A 17,037-nucleotide genomic window follows, 5' to 3' on the forward strand; every position below is an offset into this window, starting at 1 on the left:
ACTATCCGAAATGGTAAATCAGGGTCGCGCGCATGGCGCAATTCGTGACAAAAAAAATCTAAATATTCCACTACCGTACTTCGAAGCATGTCAACCGCTGTTTAAGCTAATGGCGATATGATTTTTCGCTGGATGTCCGTCCCGCATACGGGTTAATGGGGGCCTGTTCGGCCCACTTTTTCCTGTAGTCCATGATCAGCTCCTTTATCTTCTCTGATCTCCTCCCTATAGGCTGTCTCATTGTTGTCTGTGATCAGAACAACCACTGTTGTGTCGTCAGCAAACTTAATGATCATTTAGGCATGTTACCTTCGCTTCCTTGGGCACAGGGACTATGGTGGTCTGCTTGAAACATGTAGGTATTACAGACTCAGTCAGGGAGAGGTTGAAAATGTCAGTGAAGACACTTGACAGTTGAGTACACGTCCTGGTAATCCGTCTGGCCCAGCGGCTTTGTGAATGTTGAGGGCTAGGGGGCAGTATTTTCACGGTCGGATGAAAAATGTACTCAATTTAAACAGGTTACTACTCTGTCCCAGAACTAGAATATGCATATTATTAGTAGATGTGGATAGAAAACACTCTGAAGTTTCTAAAACTGTTTGAGTGGTGTCTGTGAGTATAACAGAACTCATATGGCAGGCAAAAACCTGAGAAAAAGTCAAACAGGAAGTGGAAAATCTGAGGTTGTAGTTTTTTCAAGTGATTGCCTTGACTGTATACAGTGACTTAGGGTTCATTTTGCACTTCCTAAAGCTTCCACTAGATGTCAGCAGTCTTTAGAACGGTGTTTGAAGATTCTATGGTGAATTTGAAGTGAATACCAGCTGTGGTAAACTGGTGTCCCATTATAGGGCATGGGCTCAAGTCACGCGCAAGGACTTGGGAGCGAGCTGAGTTCATATTCACTCCTAAAGAGAACGGACAGGTCCAGTTGGAATTGTATTCAAGGTATATGATAAAAACAACCTAAAGATTGATTCTATTCATCGTTTGACATGTTTCTACAAACTGTAGTATAACTTTTTAGACTTTTCGTCTGGACTAAGTAAGCATGCGCGTAGTGGATTTGGATAGTGAACCTAACGCTCGAACAAAATTGATTATTTGGAAATAAATATGAACTATATCGAACATTTATTGTGGAGCTGGGATTCCTGGGAGTGCCTTCTGATGAAGATAATCAAAGGTAAGTGAATATTTATAATGTAATTTCTTAGTTTTATTGACTCCAAGATGGCGGGTTTCTGTTGGCTAGTTGTTAGTGTCATCTGGGCTGTACTCAGATTATTGCAAATTGTGCTTTCGCCGTGAACCTTTTTTGAAAACTGACAAAGCGGTAGCATTTAGGAGAAGTGTATCTATAATTCTGTGCATAACACTTCTATATTGATCAATGTTTACGATGAGAATTTACGTACTATGTGTGCTCATTGTGCTCATTCACCGATAACATTGGAGGGAAAACATTTCTCAACATTACGCGCCAATGTAAAATGTTGTTTTTGGATATAAATATGAACTTTATCGAGCAAAATATACATGTATTGTGTAACATAATGTCCTAGGAGTGTCATCTGATGAAGATTGTCAAAGGTTAGTGCTTCATTTTGCTGTGTTTTGGGTTTTTGTGATGCATCTAGTTGCTTGGAAAATGGCTGTGTGGTGTTTCTTGTGAAGTTTACTGTATGTCCTAACATAATCTAATTGTATGCTTTCGACGTAAAGCCTTTTTGAAATCGGACAATGTGGTTAGATTAACGAGAAGTTTATCTTTAAAATGGTGTAAAATAGTTGATTGTTTGAGAAAATGGAATTATGAGATTTTAGCTGTTTTAAATTTGGAGCTCTGATTTTCCACTGGCTGTTGTCAAAATCAATCCCGTTAACGGGATGAGAACGGGAAGGGGTCACCAACAGGTTAAAGGTTTTGTTCATATCGGCTACCGAGAGCGTTATCACATAGTCATGGTGCTCTCGTGCATGCTTCAGTGTTGCTGCCTGGAAGCGAGCATAAAAGGCATTTAGCTCGTCTAATAGGCTCGTGTTACTGGGCAGCTCGCGTCTGGGTTTCCCTTTGTAGTCCGTAATAGTTTTCAAGCCCTGCCACATCCGACGAGCGTAAGAACCGGTGTAGTAGGATTCAATCTTAATCCTGTATTGACGCTTTGCTTGTTTGATGGTTCGTCTGAGGGCATAGCGGCATTTCTTATAAGCGTCCGGATTAGTCTCTCGCTCCTTGAAAGTGGCAGGTCTAGCCTTTAGCTCGATGCGGATGTTGCCCTGTAATCCATGGCTTCTGGTTGGGATATGTATGTACAGTCACTGTGGGGACGACGTCATCGATGCACTTATTGATGAAGCCGATGACTGAGGTGGTGTACTCCTCAATGCCATTGGATGAATCCCGGAACATATTCCAGTCTGTGCTAGCAAAACAGTCCTGTAGTGTAGCATCCGCATCATCTGACCACTTCCGTATTGAGCGAGTCACTGATACTTCCTGCTCTGGTTTTTGCTTGCAAGCAGGAATCAGGAGGATAGAATTATGGTCAGATTTACCAAATGGAGTGCGGGGGAGAGCTTTGTATGCATCTCTGTGTGTGGAGTAAAGGTGGTCTAGGAATTTTTTTTCTCTGGTTTCATATGTGACATGTAGGTAAAAATTTGATATAAACTGATTTAAGTTAGCCTGCATTAAAGTCCCAGCCACTAAGAGCGCCGCTTCTGGGTGAGAATTTTCTTCTTTGCTTATGGCCTTATAGATTTGGTTGAGAGCGGTCTTAGTGCCAGCTTCGTTCTGTGGTAGTAAATAGATGGCTACGAATAAAATAGATGAGAACTCTCTTGGTAAATAGTGTGGTCTACAGCTTATCATAAGGTACTATACCTCAGGCGCGCAATAACTCGAGACTTCTTTAATATTAGATATCGTGCACCACCTGTTATTGATAAATAGACACACACCTCTCGTCTTACCAGAGGTAGCGTCTCTGTTCTGCCGGTGCATGGAAAATCCCGCTTGCTCTATATTGTCCGTATCGTCATTCAGCCACGTCTCAGTGAAACAAAAGATATTACAGTTTTTAATGTCCTGTTGGTAGGATAAACTTAATCATACGTCATCAATTTTATTTTCCAATGATTGCACGTTAGCAAGAAGAATGGATGGCAGTGGGAGTTTACTCGCTAGCTTACAGATTCTCAGAAGGCCGCCCCACCAGCGGCCTCTTTTCCTGCATATTTTCTTCACGCAAAAGGCGGGGATCTGGGCCTGTTCCAGTGAAAGCAGGATATCCTTCTCATCGGACTTGTTAAAGGAAAAAGTTTCTTCCAGTCCGCGATGAGTAATCGCTGTTCTGAAGTCCAGACGTTATTTTCGGTCATAAGAGACGGTAGCAGCAACATTATGCACACAATAAGTTACATAAAACGCAAAGAAACTAACAAAATATCACAACTGGTTGGGAGAATTTTAAACGTCAGCCATATTCTTCGGCGCCATCTTGTTCTGGGTGGCAATATGAAGTTGGCTACATATGCAAACAATTTGAAATTTTCAACACATAATGATCCTTATAAAAACAAGAAGCGATGCAGTCAGTCTCTCCTGAACTTTTAGCCAAGAGAGACATAGTGCATAGCATTGATATTATCCCTCTGACTACAGTGAAGGGCAAAACCTGCCAGTCTGTTCTAGGCCAGCTGCAGCTTAACGAGGTCCTTCTTTGCAGCACCTGACCATATGACTGGACAATAATCAAGATTAGATCAAACTAGAGCTTGCAAGACTTGCTTTGTGGAGTGTGGTGATAAAAAAAGGTAACCTTACAACCATTGAAATATGCTTTGACCATAACAGTTTACAATCTAAAGTAACACAAAGTAATTTAGTCTCCTCAACAGCCACAGCATTCATTATAACATTCAGCTGAGGTCTAGAACTTAGGGAATGATTTGTACCAAATACAATGCTCTTAGTTTTAGACATGTTCAGGACCACTTTATTACTGGCCACCCATTCTAAAACAGACTGCAAACTTTTTTTTAGGGTTGGAGTGATTTCACTAGCTGTGGTTCACTGCTTTTAGCCAAATCCTTTTAGAGCAAGCCAAATCATTTCATGTTTTGAAAAGTTATCCTAGATCAGGATTCATTGTTTGAATGTAAGATGCCAATTATTTGAGTGGATGAATCATCAGTGTAAAAAAGACCGTCCTACTAGACCGTCCTACTCCCCTCCTCTCTATCTAAATTTCCCTCATAGCCCCTTCAGTTTCCTTTGAGTCGCGTTTGTTTGGCTGTTCTGCCTAAATGAGTTATCCCTCACCCATCATGGCCCTGCCATTCCCAACCAATCAAAGAGCTTGGAAAGGTGCATCTGGACACTGCACCCACCCACTCAGGTCGGAGTATTATAGACATCCGAAGAAAGAAGACCCACATTTTCTGAGGACTATTTTTATTGTGGAGAGTAACTAGAATACCTGAATGTTGTGCGTGCTTCAAAATGTAAGTTGCAGGGGGGTTTATTGGGTTGCTTTTTACATGTTGTGTAATAATGTGTAATAACCACAAATGACTTAGTAGCTATGTTAAGTTTGCGGCCATAGTTTCTATTGTACAGCTATTACTATTCTTTAATGTTGGAGTTGCCAAAACTGCTTGGCATATTGTTTATAGTATGTAGCATTATGCCCCATTGCCATAAGTGTCACTGTTGTATTGATAAACATAGTTTTTCATGTGCACATGCTACCATGGCGTTTTCCATAGTGGCCTTTGTTAAAGTGGTTTTCCGCTGCCATGGGTGAGCTTCTAGAACCCTCCCAGATGGGTCTTGGAGCTTGTGAATGCGCAGAGTAATTTATGGCACTGTGGCGCTGGGGCAGATCAGATAAGATATCAGCAAGGAAGATTCTCGCACCGGGCTGGAGAGAGAGGGTGCCATACATTTTTATCTTGTCAGTCTCAGTAATTGGTTTCACTCTCTCTGACAAGATGTTTATCGCTTAGGTTAATATTTATGCTGATATGTTTATAGCCCTGTTTATATCTGTGTTATAGTGTAGTGTATTGTTATGTTTATTCAGTCATGTTTATATAGCCTATTTATATAGAATTATTATGCCATTTTATTGATACTGTTATGTTGTGTATGGATTTGCTTTATAGAACCACAATTAATCCGGATTAACTTGTTGGGGATAGGGGGCAGTATTTTCACGGCCGGATAAAAAACGTACCCGATTTAAACTGGTTACTACTCTTACCCAGAAACGAGAATATGCATATAATTAGTAGATTTGGATAGAAAACAGTCTGACGTTTCTAAAACTGTTTGAATGGTGTCTGTGAGTATAACAGAACTCATATGGCAGGCCAAAACCTGAGAAGATTCCATACAGGAAGTGGAAATCTGATTTGTGGAATCACTTTCAACACTTTGCCTATGAAACACACCGTGACTTAGGATTCATTTAGCACTTCCTAAGGCTTCCACTAGATGTCAACAGTCTTTACAAAGTGGTTTGAGTCTTCTCCGGTAAAAACTGACCGAACGAGAGGCCTGGAAAGTTTTTCATAGAGGGAGGGCCATTACTACTATGATGCGCGTGCCAGTGGGTACTCTTTCGTTCTGAAACGTTTAGTAAGACAATGCAATCGTCCGCCTTGAATATTATTGAAGTTCTGATTGAAAAAGACCCTAAAGATTTATGTTATACAACGTTTGACATGTTTGAACGAACGTAAATACATTTTTTTTTACACATTCGTGAGGACAAGTCCCGTGCGCTTCGTACATTATGAGTAGCCTTCGGAACGCGCTAACAAGAAGGAGCTATTGGGACATAAATTATTAACTTTTTCGAACAAAACTACATTTGTTGTGGACCTGGGATTCCTGGAAGTGCCTTCTGATGAAGATAATCAAAGGTAAGTGAATATTTACAATAGTATATTTGATTTTAGATGTCTCCAAGATGGCGCTAACCTGTATCGCCTAGGCTATTTTTCTGAGCATAGAACCTCATTTATTGCAAAGTGTGATTTCCCAGTAAAGTTATTTTTAAATCTGGCAATGCGGTGGCATTCACGAGATGTTGATCTATAATTCTTTGAATGACAATATTATATTTTACCAATGTTTTCGAATAGTAATTTTGTAAATTGTAGCGCTGATCCACCGGAAGCGTTTGAGGGAAAATATTTTCTGAACGTCACGCGCCGATGTAAAATGCTGTTTTTATATATAAATATGAACTTTATCGAACAAAAAATGTATGTATTGTGTAACATGATGTCCTAGGAGTGTCATCTGATGAAGATTGTCAAAGGTTAGTGCTGCATTTAGCTGTGTTTTGGGTATTTGTGATGCATGCTAGTTGCTTTGAAAATGGCAGTGTGATTATTTTTGGCAGGGTACTCTCCTAACATAATCTAATGTTTTGCTTTTGCTGTAAAGCCTTTTTGAAATCGGACAACGTGGTTCGATTCAGGAGGGGTGTATCTATAAAATGGTGTAAAATAGTCATATGTTTGAGAAATTGAAGTTATAGCATTTATGAGGTATTTGTATTTCGCGCAACGCGATTCCACTGGCTGTTGACTAGGGTGAGACGCAAACGTCCCACGGTTCCCAGACAGGTTAACACAAGTACTATTCCACCAAGATTAATTCCCAGTCAAGATCCAAGTTGACGCCAAGAAGTACTATTCCACCAAGATTAATTCCCAGTCAAGATCCAAGTTGACGCCCTCAAAGCCATCTTCCCTCCAACAAGCTCAAGACTGGAGAGGGATACAAAGAGAATGAGGATGAGGACTGGGGGGAGAGGATTGGGCACACACCCCACACCCTGCCGACGAAGGAGAGCATGGCAAGCCCAGCGTCGGCCAGCCCAGAGGTGGCCATCCCAGCGTCTTCCTTACAGCGGCACCGGTAGAGTGGAGAAACCAGAATGTTCCTTCATATTGCCTACATGAGCCTGCCTCCCTGCCACGTACCACCACCCAGGAGGTGTCTAGAGAGCAAGTCCCACATCCAATAGGACAGCGAGAGCCTCGCCCGTTTAGGGAAGACTACCCCGCCTCATGTTTGGAGCATTCCATCCCTCCACCAATCAGCCTATTCCCCTGATCAGTGTTACTCCATGGACACCTATTTAGAGCATTCAACACCCCTGAGGGAGCGCCAGGAGGGCTACTATGCCTCTAATAAGTGCAGCAACTTCCCTGTCTAACGCTGCTCTAGAGTCTCCCGACCAGAGGCCACAACACTTCCACGATACCACCGGGAGGGCTACTACCTGTCAAGACAGCCGAGCAACTCCACAGACTGATGTCGTTTCAGCAAACCATCGGTCCCCACTCAAGAGCCCAGGGAGTGCTACTATCCCCCGAGGCGACACAACTACTCTGCTGATAGGCATCCCTCTAGACTCAGGACACAGAGTCTGCCACATCCCCCAGGTCAGGAGTGGACCTACAGAGGGCCGGGACTTCGTTCATCTGAACCCCAGAGAGTTCTCACAGCTGAAGATCGCCCTGGATAACATCCTCCCAGTGGATGCCACAGAGCGGTTTAAGTTCCAGATCCTCGGTGACCACCTTAAGCTGAAAAAGGCCCTGCTCATCACTGACTTTCATAGCAACTCGAAGGTACCCCTTCACAGATACCATGTCTACCCTCAACCAGCAGTTCGGACCGGCGCATCAGTTAGCTCCAGCATATCGCCAAGCTCATGGAGGGCCCAAATGTTGCCAGTGGGAACATCAAGGCCATCTGTCTGTTCCTCCACTGAGTATGTTCCTTAATTGGCATGTTGGAGCAGCTGGGCAGGAAGGGAGACGTGGAGCTGGAATGTGGATCCCATGTCTCCAGGCTGCTGGGGAAACTTCCACATGACCTGATATCCAGCTTCTGGAGGTTCATCCATCCATGCAAGATCCAAATCCCCACTCTGCTAGACTTAGCAGACTGGATGGAGTATGAGGTCCAAATGCAGGAGGATAACTCCAGGTTTGCCAGCAGTTCACGAATAGAGACATTAGCTAGAAGCAGAGATCGGCGTAAGGAGCCTAAGGCCTCCAGCATGACAATAACCATCCTACTTGGCATGATGGAGAAGACGGCCCCCAAAAAGGCATCCCAGGCCACCGCCACCAAGGAGACAGTCTATTGTCCCTACTGTGACCGCATCAGCCACTCTCTCAACAATTGCTCCATTTTCCAGCACTTTCCAATTGCTCCATTTTTCCTTTGATCCAGCAGGTAAACTGGATCGAAGGAGAGGAACGTGTGTTGGCTTTGCGGCCAAGAACATCATTCAGCGGAGTGCAACCTCAAATTCCACTGCAAGATTTGCAATCAGTGACACCTGCTGGTGCTCCACGAGGTCAACGAAAGAGTTACAGTTCCAGAGAAATCTGAGAACACTATGATTAATGCTGCATCCACGACCTCGTGTCTGCTGAACACTGTCAATGAGGTCCTGTTCGTAGACCAGGGGAGGTCTGAAAGTACTGTTGAAAGTCAGCAACGTCCTGCTGAGTCACGGAAACCGGAGTAGGGAGACAAACTCGATTCTGGATGATGGATAAAATGTATCATCCTCCTCCATGCAACTGCACAGCAGCTGGGATTCAAAGGTGAGCCTGAAGACTTGACCCTTCGAACAGTAAGACAAGAGTTTCAGGTTCTCCATGGGGCGTCCTTCTCCTTCACTGTCTCCCCTGCCTCACACACCCACAATACATTTTGGATCCAAGGCGCCTTCACTTCGCAACAGCTAGGCCTGTTCAAGCAGACCCATTCAGTCTGTGCCCTGCAACAGAAGTATCGCCACCTGAAGAGACTGCCTCTGCAGCACATATTCAAGGTCTAGACAGTTCTGCTTATTGGATCAGACTACGCCCACCTGATCATGCTGGTGGAACCAGTCCGGCTTGGGCCACCAGGAAGCCCAGCTGCCATCAAGACCATCCTGGCCTGGACTCTGCAGGGCCCTGCGCAGGGACTGAAGTACAGCATCTCCGAGCACCAGTGCTATGTCACCTCTATGCTTTGCTCAAATGCTGACCTGTTTACTCAGGTTAAGAAGTTGTGGCAGATGGATGTACTGCCATGGCGCAGCGAGAAGATCAGCACCGGAACTCACCAAGACCAGGAGACGATAGACATGTTGGAGGCCAGAACAATGAGAGTTGAAGTGGATGGAGTCGAATGTTACGCAACTCTCCTCCTTCGCATTAAGAATATGCCCCAGCTGCGAGCCCCTGAGGAAGCTGTGCTCCCGCTGCTCAGAGCCACAGAGAAGAGGCTGGCGAAGTCACCAGAGCAAGCAGCAGCATTCAAAGCAGCGATTCAGAAGGAGCAGCCAGCTACACCGTAAAGCTAGCGCCAGATGCTGAAGAGAACACTGCCACGAGCTGGTACATCCCACACCACATGACAGAGCATAACAGCAAGAATCATGTGGTATTCAACTGCTTGTTCCAGTACAAAGGGGACAACATTAACAAGGTCCTGCTCCCAGGACCCACGCTTGGCCCCTCCCTGCTTGTAGTGCTCCTCAGATTCAGAGAGGATTCGTGGGATGTTCCACCAAGTCAGACTACTCCCTGAAGACCAGCCGCTGATGAGGTTCCTCTGGAGAGACCTAAACCGGGAGAATCCGCCCAGCGTCTACGATGACACGTCCTCCCCTTCGGCACCACGTCAAGTCCCTACTGTGCTACTTTCGCTCTCCAGAAACACATCCTGAACCACAGACAGCCGGTAGTAGACGTAAGAGGGTCAATAGAGAAGTCCTTCTAAGGGGACAACTGGAAGATGCCAAGGCCATTGTGGACAAGCTTTGGAAGCTACTAGCCGCTACAACAGGCAAGCAATGTCCCTTCGGTAATCAGCCATCTCCCTTCTGAAGTCAGGTCGAGCAGCACCAAACTCTGGATTAGACAGGGGCAAGCAGATGCTCAAGAATCAGCCCTCGGGCAACGCTGGAACTGTCAGTCCAACACCCTGTCGTACAAGTCCTGCCAGCTAGATTGTCCAACAGTTACCATGCGCACCATCGACAAGGTTCTAGCTAGCCAATACAACCCCCTGGGGTACATTGCCCCCTTTACCATTAGGGCCAAAATGCTGCTTTAGCATCTATTGAACAAGAAGACTGGGATGACGGCCATTTGCCCAAAAATCTAGTCTTCCCCTGGAAAGAATGGAAGAGAGAACTTCCAAATCTGCAGCAGATAGCCCTGCCAAGTTGATACACCAGCCCAGAGATGGACTCCCCGACTTTCCTGAGGGACATCCATGTGTTCTGCGACGCCGCGAGACAGGCCTATGGCTCTGTATCTTGGAACAGAACACCCCAACAGCAACATCGATATGGCCTTCCTCACAGCCATGTCAAGATTAGCCCCGAAGAAGAAAAAATCGATCCCTTGTCTGGAATTGTGTGCAGCACTTACTGGAACGCAGCTGGCCAAGATCCTCACTCTCCCTATCTGCCAAGTTATTATGTGGACGGATTTCATGACGGTCCTCACATGGCTCCAATCGGTTTCCTGCCGATTCAAGATCTTCGTTGGCAACCGAGTGGCGGAGATACAGGATCTCACTGACCCTACCCTCCTCTTTACCCAACTTTCCCTCACAGTCCCTTCAGTTTCTCTTGAGTCCCATTTGTTTGGCTGTTCATCCTAGCTTAGTTATCCCTCACTAATCACGGCCCTACCATTCACAACCAATCAAAGTGCTTGGAAAGGCGCGTCTGGACACTGCACCCACCTACTCAGGTCAGAGTGTTATAGTCATCCGAAGAAAGAAGATGCACATTTTCTGAGAACAATTTTTATTGTGGACAGAAACAAGGATACCTGAATGTTGTGCGTGCTTCGAAATGTAAGTTGCAGGGGGTTTATTGGGTTTCTTTTTACATGTTGTGTAATAATGGGTAATAACCACAAATGACTTAGTAACTATGATAAGTTTGCAGCCATAGGTTCTACCACTCAGACAGGTGAGGGCATACCAGCCAACCGTTTTTACAATCAGGTCATTGGTAAAAATTGAAACGCCTAAAGGCCCAAGAGAGCTGCCCTGCGGTACACTGTACATTACATGTTTAACCAATTTTTACAAGTTTGCAAAGAGTCGGCAGCAAGCTTTACCATTCTTGGGTAGCGGGATAACTTTGGCTTCCCTCCAGGTCTGACACCAATTTAAAAAAATCCAGACTCAGATTAAGATATGACAAATTGGAGTGGCAATATAGTCCGCTACAATCCTCAGTAGCTTTCCATCTAAGATGTCAATATCAGGTGTTTTGTCATTATTGATGGCCAACAATATTTTTTCACCTCACCCACACTAACTTTAACCCCTGTGCGGCCTCCGTCCCGTAGCCATTTTCCGACCAACCACAAGCATCACAAATAACCAAAAAACAGCTAAATGCAGCACTAAGCTTTGACAATCTTCATCAGATGACACACCTAGGACATCATGTTACACAATACATGCATTCTTTTGTTCAATAAAGTTTATATTTATATATAAAAACAGCATTTTACATTGGTGCATAACGTTGACTAACTATTTTCCCTCAAATGCATCCGATGAAACAGAGCTACAATTTACTAAATTACTATTCGAAAACATTTTTAAAATGTAATATTGTCATTCTAAGATTTATAGATGAATATCTCTTGAAAGCACCTGTAATGCCAGATTTAAAATTAACTTTACTGGGTAATCATACTTTGCGATGAAAGGGGATGCGATACTCTGAAAAATAGGCTAACGTTACAGGTCAGCGCCATCTTGGAACAATCGCATATCACATCTAGTCTTGTATACTATTGTCAATAATCCCTTACCGTTGGTTGTCTTCATCAGAAAGCACTTCCAGGAATCCCAGGTCCACAACAAATGTATTTTAGTTCGAAAAAATGACTCCTTTATGTTCCAAGAGCTTGTTCTTGTTAGCGCGTCTGAAGCCTGATCCAAATGCTCCGTCGGCCGCGGGACAGCCATTTCGAGAAAATGCATTTTTTTCCCATTTAGGTTCGTTCAAACATGTCAAACGTTGTATAACATAAATCTTTAGGGCGTTTTTCAACAAGAGAGCCAATAAGATTCAAGGAGGATGATTGCATTGTGTTTCAAAACGTTTCGAAAGGGGATGGTAACCAGGGGCGCCGGCGTCATAATGGTGATGGCCCTCTCCGTGTGACCACGTTCCACAGCGTGTCATTCTGTCAGTTTTCACAGTAGGAGTCTCAAATCACTTTGTAAAGACTGGGGACATCTAGTGGAAGCAATAGGAAGTGCTCAATGAACCATAGCTCACGGTGTGATTAATAGGCAACGTGATGAAGTTGAGTTCGCAATTCAGAATTCCACTTCCTGTTTCCATCTGTCTCGGGGTTTTGACTGCCATATGAGTTCTGTTATACTCACAGACACCATTCAAACAGTTTTAGAAACTTTAGGGTGTTTTCTATCCACAAGTATTAATTATATGCATATCCTAGCTTCTGAGTTTGAGTAGTAGGTCGTTTAAAATGGGCACACATTTTTTTCAAAATGCGCTGTGGCGCCCCCTATCCTAGGCGACCGTCAAGAGGTTAATAGTTCTAACGGTCAGTTTCTTAATAGGTGCAGGCTTATCAATAACTGGAAGAACAATTTCATAAATGCATGAAGTGCAGATAGGCCTCCCCCTTTCAGCCACAGTTCAATAAGGCAGCTCTATGGTATTGTTGGGAGCCAGGTTTAATTGTTTGTAATGGCTGAATCAGAAGGACGTTGGAAGGTAGACAAGGGAATATAGTTTTGATTTGCAGTCCTGGAAGGACATCAGATAACACCCAAATCAATCACAGTGGCAATAAATCACATTTAACACAAATATTATCAAGCCAGCCATGACATCATCGCTGGGGGGCAGAGAGAACAAACACAAAGCTAAAAAGATTGTGTGTGTTTGTGTGTGTGAGTGTGTGTGTGAGCTCAACAATATGCTCAACAATTATCCTTTCATCAAATCCAACTGAGGGATTATCTGTATGTACGGTGGCCTCACTGGTGCATAAAAGGTGGGAAGTATTAGAGGCCAATTAACTATAATAAATTGTGACATCATTAAGCCAGTATCACAGCAGATTTATCTCTCCCTCTAACAAAGACAATGGAGTCAGGAACGGCAATGAATGATTCCAACCACAGAGACCCATTCATCCCTGTCTATCTCTCTCCAGTGGCATTCTGGAACAGGAAACATATAGAAGAGTGTGAGTATACTGTCGATATGAGTGTGTTAGTGTTTGTCTGTATATGTGCATATATCTGCTTGAATGAGTGTATAATAGAAATGTGTGTATATGTGTGCGTGCGTGTGTGTGTGCGTGCGTGCGTGTACGCCTAAGGTAAGACGGAGACCAGTGAGGTTTTTTTGGGGCCAGGGGTGTTTTTTAACCAGCGAGCTGTAGCCAGGAGAGTGAGAGAAAGGAGGGAGCGAGTGAAGGAAGGAAGGAAGGAAGAAGAGAAAGAGAGAGAGATGGCTAGAAAGAGAGGAAGGCAGAAAAAGGAGAGAGAGAGAGAGATAGAGAGAGACAGGGAAGAAAGAGGGAGGGAGAGAGATTTAGTGCTGATGAAATAGCGTTGCTGTGTAGTTTGACCCTGGGGCTTGCTACAGACCGCATTTGTTTTCTCTGCCAGCACACTCTGCACAAAGCTGCAGAACACACACACACAGACACACACTCTGACTTAAATCCCCTACTAGCTATACTGAACAAAAATATCAATGCAACATGTAAAGTGTTGGTCCCATGTTTCATGAGCTGAAATAAAAGATCCCAGAAATGTTCCATACGCACAAAAAGCGTATTTCTCTCAAATAATGTGCAGAAATGTGTTTACATCCCTCTTAGTGGGCATTTCTCCTTTGCCAAGATAATCCATCCACCTGACAGGTGTGGCATATCAAGAAGCTGATTAAACAGCATTACACAGGTGCACCTTGTGCTTGGGAACAATAAAAGGCAACTCTAAAATGTGCAGTTTTGTCACAAAATACAGTTTTGAGGGAAAGTGCAATTTCATTGCTGACTGCAGGAATGTCCACCAGAGCTGTTGCCAGAGAATTGAATGTCCATTTCTCTACCATAAGCCTCCAACTTCGTTTTAGAGAATTTGTCAGTACGTCCAACCAGCCTCACAACCGCAGACCAAGTGTAACACGACAGCCCAGGACCTCCACATCCGACCAGCCACCTGGACAGCTGATGAAACTGAGGAGTATTTCTGTCTATAATAAAGCCCTTTTGTGGGCTCTATGCCCTCCCAGGCCCATCCATGGCTGCGCCCCTGCCCAGCCATGTGAAATCCATAGATTAGGGAGTAATGAATTTATTTCAATTGACTGATTTCCTTATATGACCTGTAACTCAGTAAAATTGTTGCATGTTGCGTTTATATTTTTGTTCAGTATAATATATCAGCTATACTCTCCACTTCAGAACATATTGTATGGCACCTGTCATGACATCATTGTGCCCATGGCCACCTGTAATAACAGCATTGTGCCCACGGTCACCTGTATTAACAGCATTGTGCCCACGGCCACCTGTAATAACAGCATTGTGCCCACGGTCACCTGTATTAACAGCATTGTGCCCACGGCCACCTGTAATAACATCATTGTGCCCACGGTCACCTGTAATAACAGCATTGTGCCCACGGCCACCTGTAATAACAGCATTGTGCCCACGGCCACCTGTAATAACAGCATTGTGCCCACGGCCACCTGTAATAACAGCATTGTGCCCACGGCCACCTGTAATAACAGCATTGTGCCCACGGCCATCTGTAATAACAGCATTGTGCCCACGGCCATCTGTAATAACAGCATTGTGCCCACGGTCACCTGTAATAACAGCATTGTGCCCAAGGCCACCTGTAATAACAGCATTGTGCCCACGGCCATCTGTAATAACAGCATTGTGCCCACGGCCATCTGTAATAACAGCATTGTGCCCATGGTCACCTGTAATAACAGCATTGTGCCCACGGCCATCTGTAATAACAGCATTGTGCCCACATCCATCTTTCTATGGTTTAATGGAATAATACGCACCATATTACGCACAAGGTGCATGGACGCGCACATACACACACCTGGCTGTGCTTTAGAGGAATCCGTGTTACAGCTCACGGGTCTTAACATTAGCCATAACTCTCACATACTGACACTAGGAAGGACAAGACTCATTCAGAAACACACAGTATTGTTATTACAGAGTGATGTGACGTGACGTATGTGTATACATATTTATAAAAATGTGTAAGTGAGTAGAGTTATGTGTACCTACTGTAGGCGTGTGCAGCCTGTTTGACAGTTTGTCTGTATGTGTGTTAGTGTGTGTGCGTCACTGACCTTGGAGCGTGGCGGAGCGCGGATGAACCATTTGCAGTCCACAGCCTCTGTAGCTAAAGCCTTTCCATCTTTGGTGATCTGATGAGACTCCACTATCCCCTCTGGTCCTCCCATGTCAAACTCACAGACTGGAGACACACACACACATCAGTGAATAGAGGCAAATGATGGGAATGGAACAAAGACACAAAATACACCACACAACGCAACGCAATGTAACACAACAACATAACATGACACAACAACACACATTGCAATGCAATTCAACATAACACAACATAACGCAACACAACACAACGCAAAACAACAACATAACACAACATAACACAATGCAAGACAAAGCAACATAACACAACATAACACAATGCAACATAACACAATGCAACATAACACAACATAACACAATGCAACATAACACAACGCAACATAATACACAACATAACACAATGCAACATAACACAACATAACACAATGCAACATAACACAACATAACACAATGCAACATAACACAACATAACACAATGCAACATAACACAATGCAACATAACACAACATAACACAATGCAACATTACACAACAACATAACACAACGCAACATAACACAACATAACACAACGCAACATAACACAACGCAACATAACACAACATAACACAATGCAACATAACACAACGCAACATAACACAACGCAACATAACACAACATAACACAACGCAACATTACACAACAACATAACACAACGCAACATAACACAACATAACACAACGCAACATAACACAACGCAACATAACACAACATAACACAATGCAACATAACACAACGCAAAACAACAACATAACACAACACAACAACATAACACAACGCAACATAACACAACAACATAACACAACATAACACAATGCAACATAACATAACACAACGCAACATAACATAACACAACGCAACATAACACAACATAACACAACGCAACATAACACAACGCAACATAACATAACACAACGCAACATAACACAACAACATAACACAACATAACACAATGCAACATAACACAACGCAACATAACACAACGCAACATAACACAACATAACACAACGCAACATAACACAACGCAAAACAACAACATAACACAACATAACACAGCGCAAGACAAAGCAACATAACACAACATAACACAACACAATGCAACATAACACAACATAACACAATGCAACATAACACAACACAACACAACACAACGCAACATAACACAACACAACACAATGCAACATAACACAACATAACACAATGCAACATAACACAACACAACACAATGCAACATAACACAACACAATGCAACATAACACAACACAACACAATGCAACATAACACAACACAATGCAACATAACACAACACAATGCAAAATAACACAACATAACATAATGCAACATAACACAACGCAAAACAACAACATAACACAACACAACAACATAACACAACGCAACATAACACAACAACATAACACAACATAACACAATGCAACATAACACAACGCAACATAACATAACACAACGCAACATAACACAACGCAACATAACACAACATAACATAAT

The 17,037-nt window shown here is 43.6% G+C and overlaps 1 protein-coding gene across 3 annotated transcripts in view; it reads right to left on the reverse strand.

The window, feature by feature from the left end:
• neto1l (neuropilin (NRP) and tolloid (TLL)-like 1, like) overlaps positions 1–17,037 on the reverse strand; it is a 188,608-nt gene that overhangs the window by 76,300 nt on the left and 95,271 nt on the right. For all 3 annotated transcript variants that reach the window (XM_014157199.2, XM_045702099.1, XM_014157198.2), the window contains exon 6: positions 15,450–15,577. In XM_014157199.2, coding sequence (XP_014012674.1) covers positions 15,450–15,577 — 128 coding nt within the window. The remainder of the gene's footprint in view (positions 1–15,449; positions 15,578–17,037) is intronic.

This window comes from Salmo salar, chromosome ssa19, assembly GCF_905237065.1.
Source record: "Salmo salar chromosome ssa19, Ssal_v3.1, whole genome shotgun sequence".
NCBI classification, from domain to species: domain Eukaryota; kingdom Metazoa; phylum Chordata; class Actinopteri; order Salmoniformes; family Salmonidae; genus Salmo; species Salmo salar.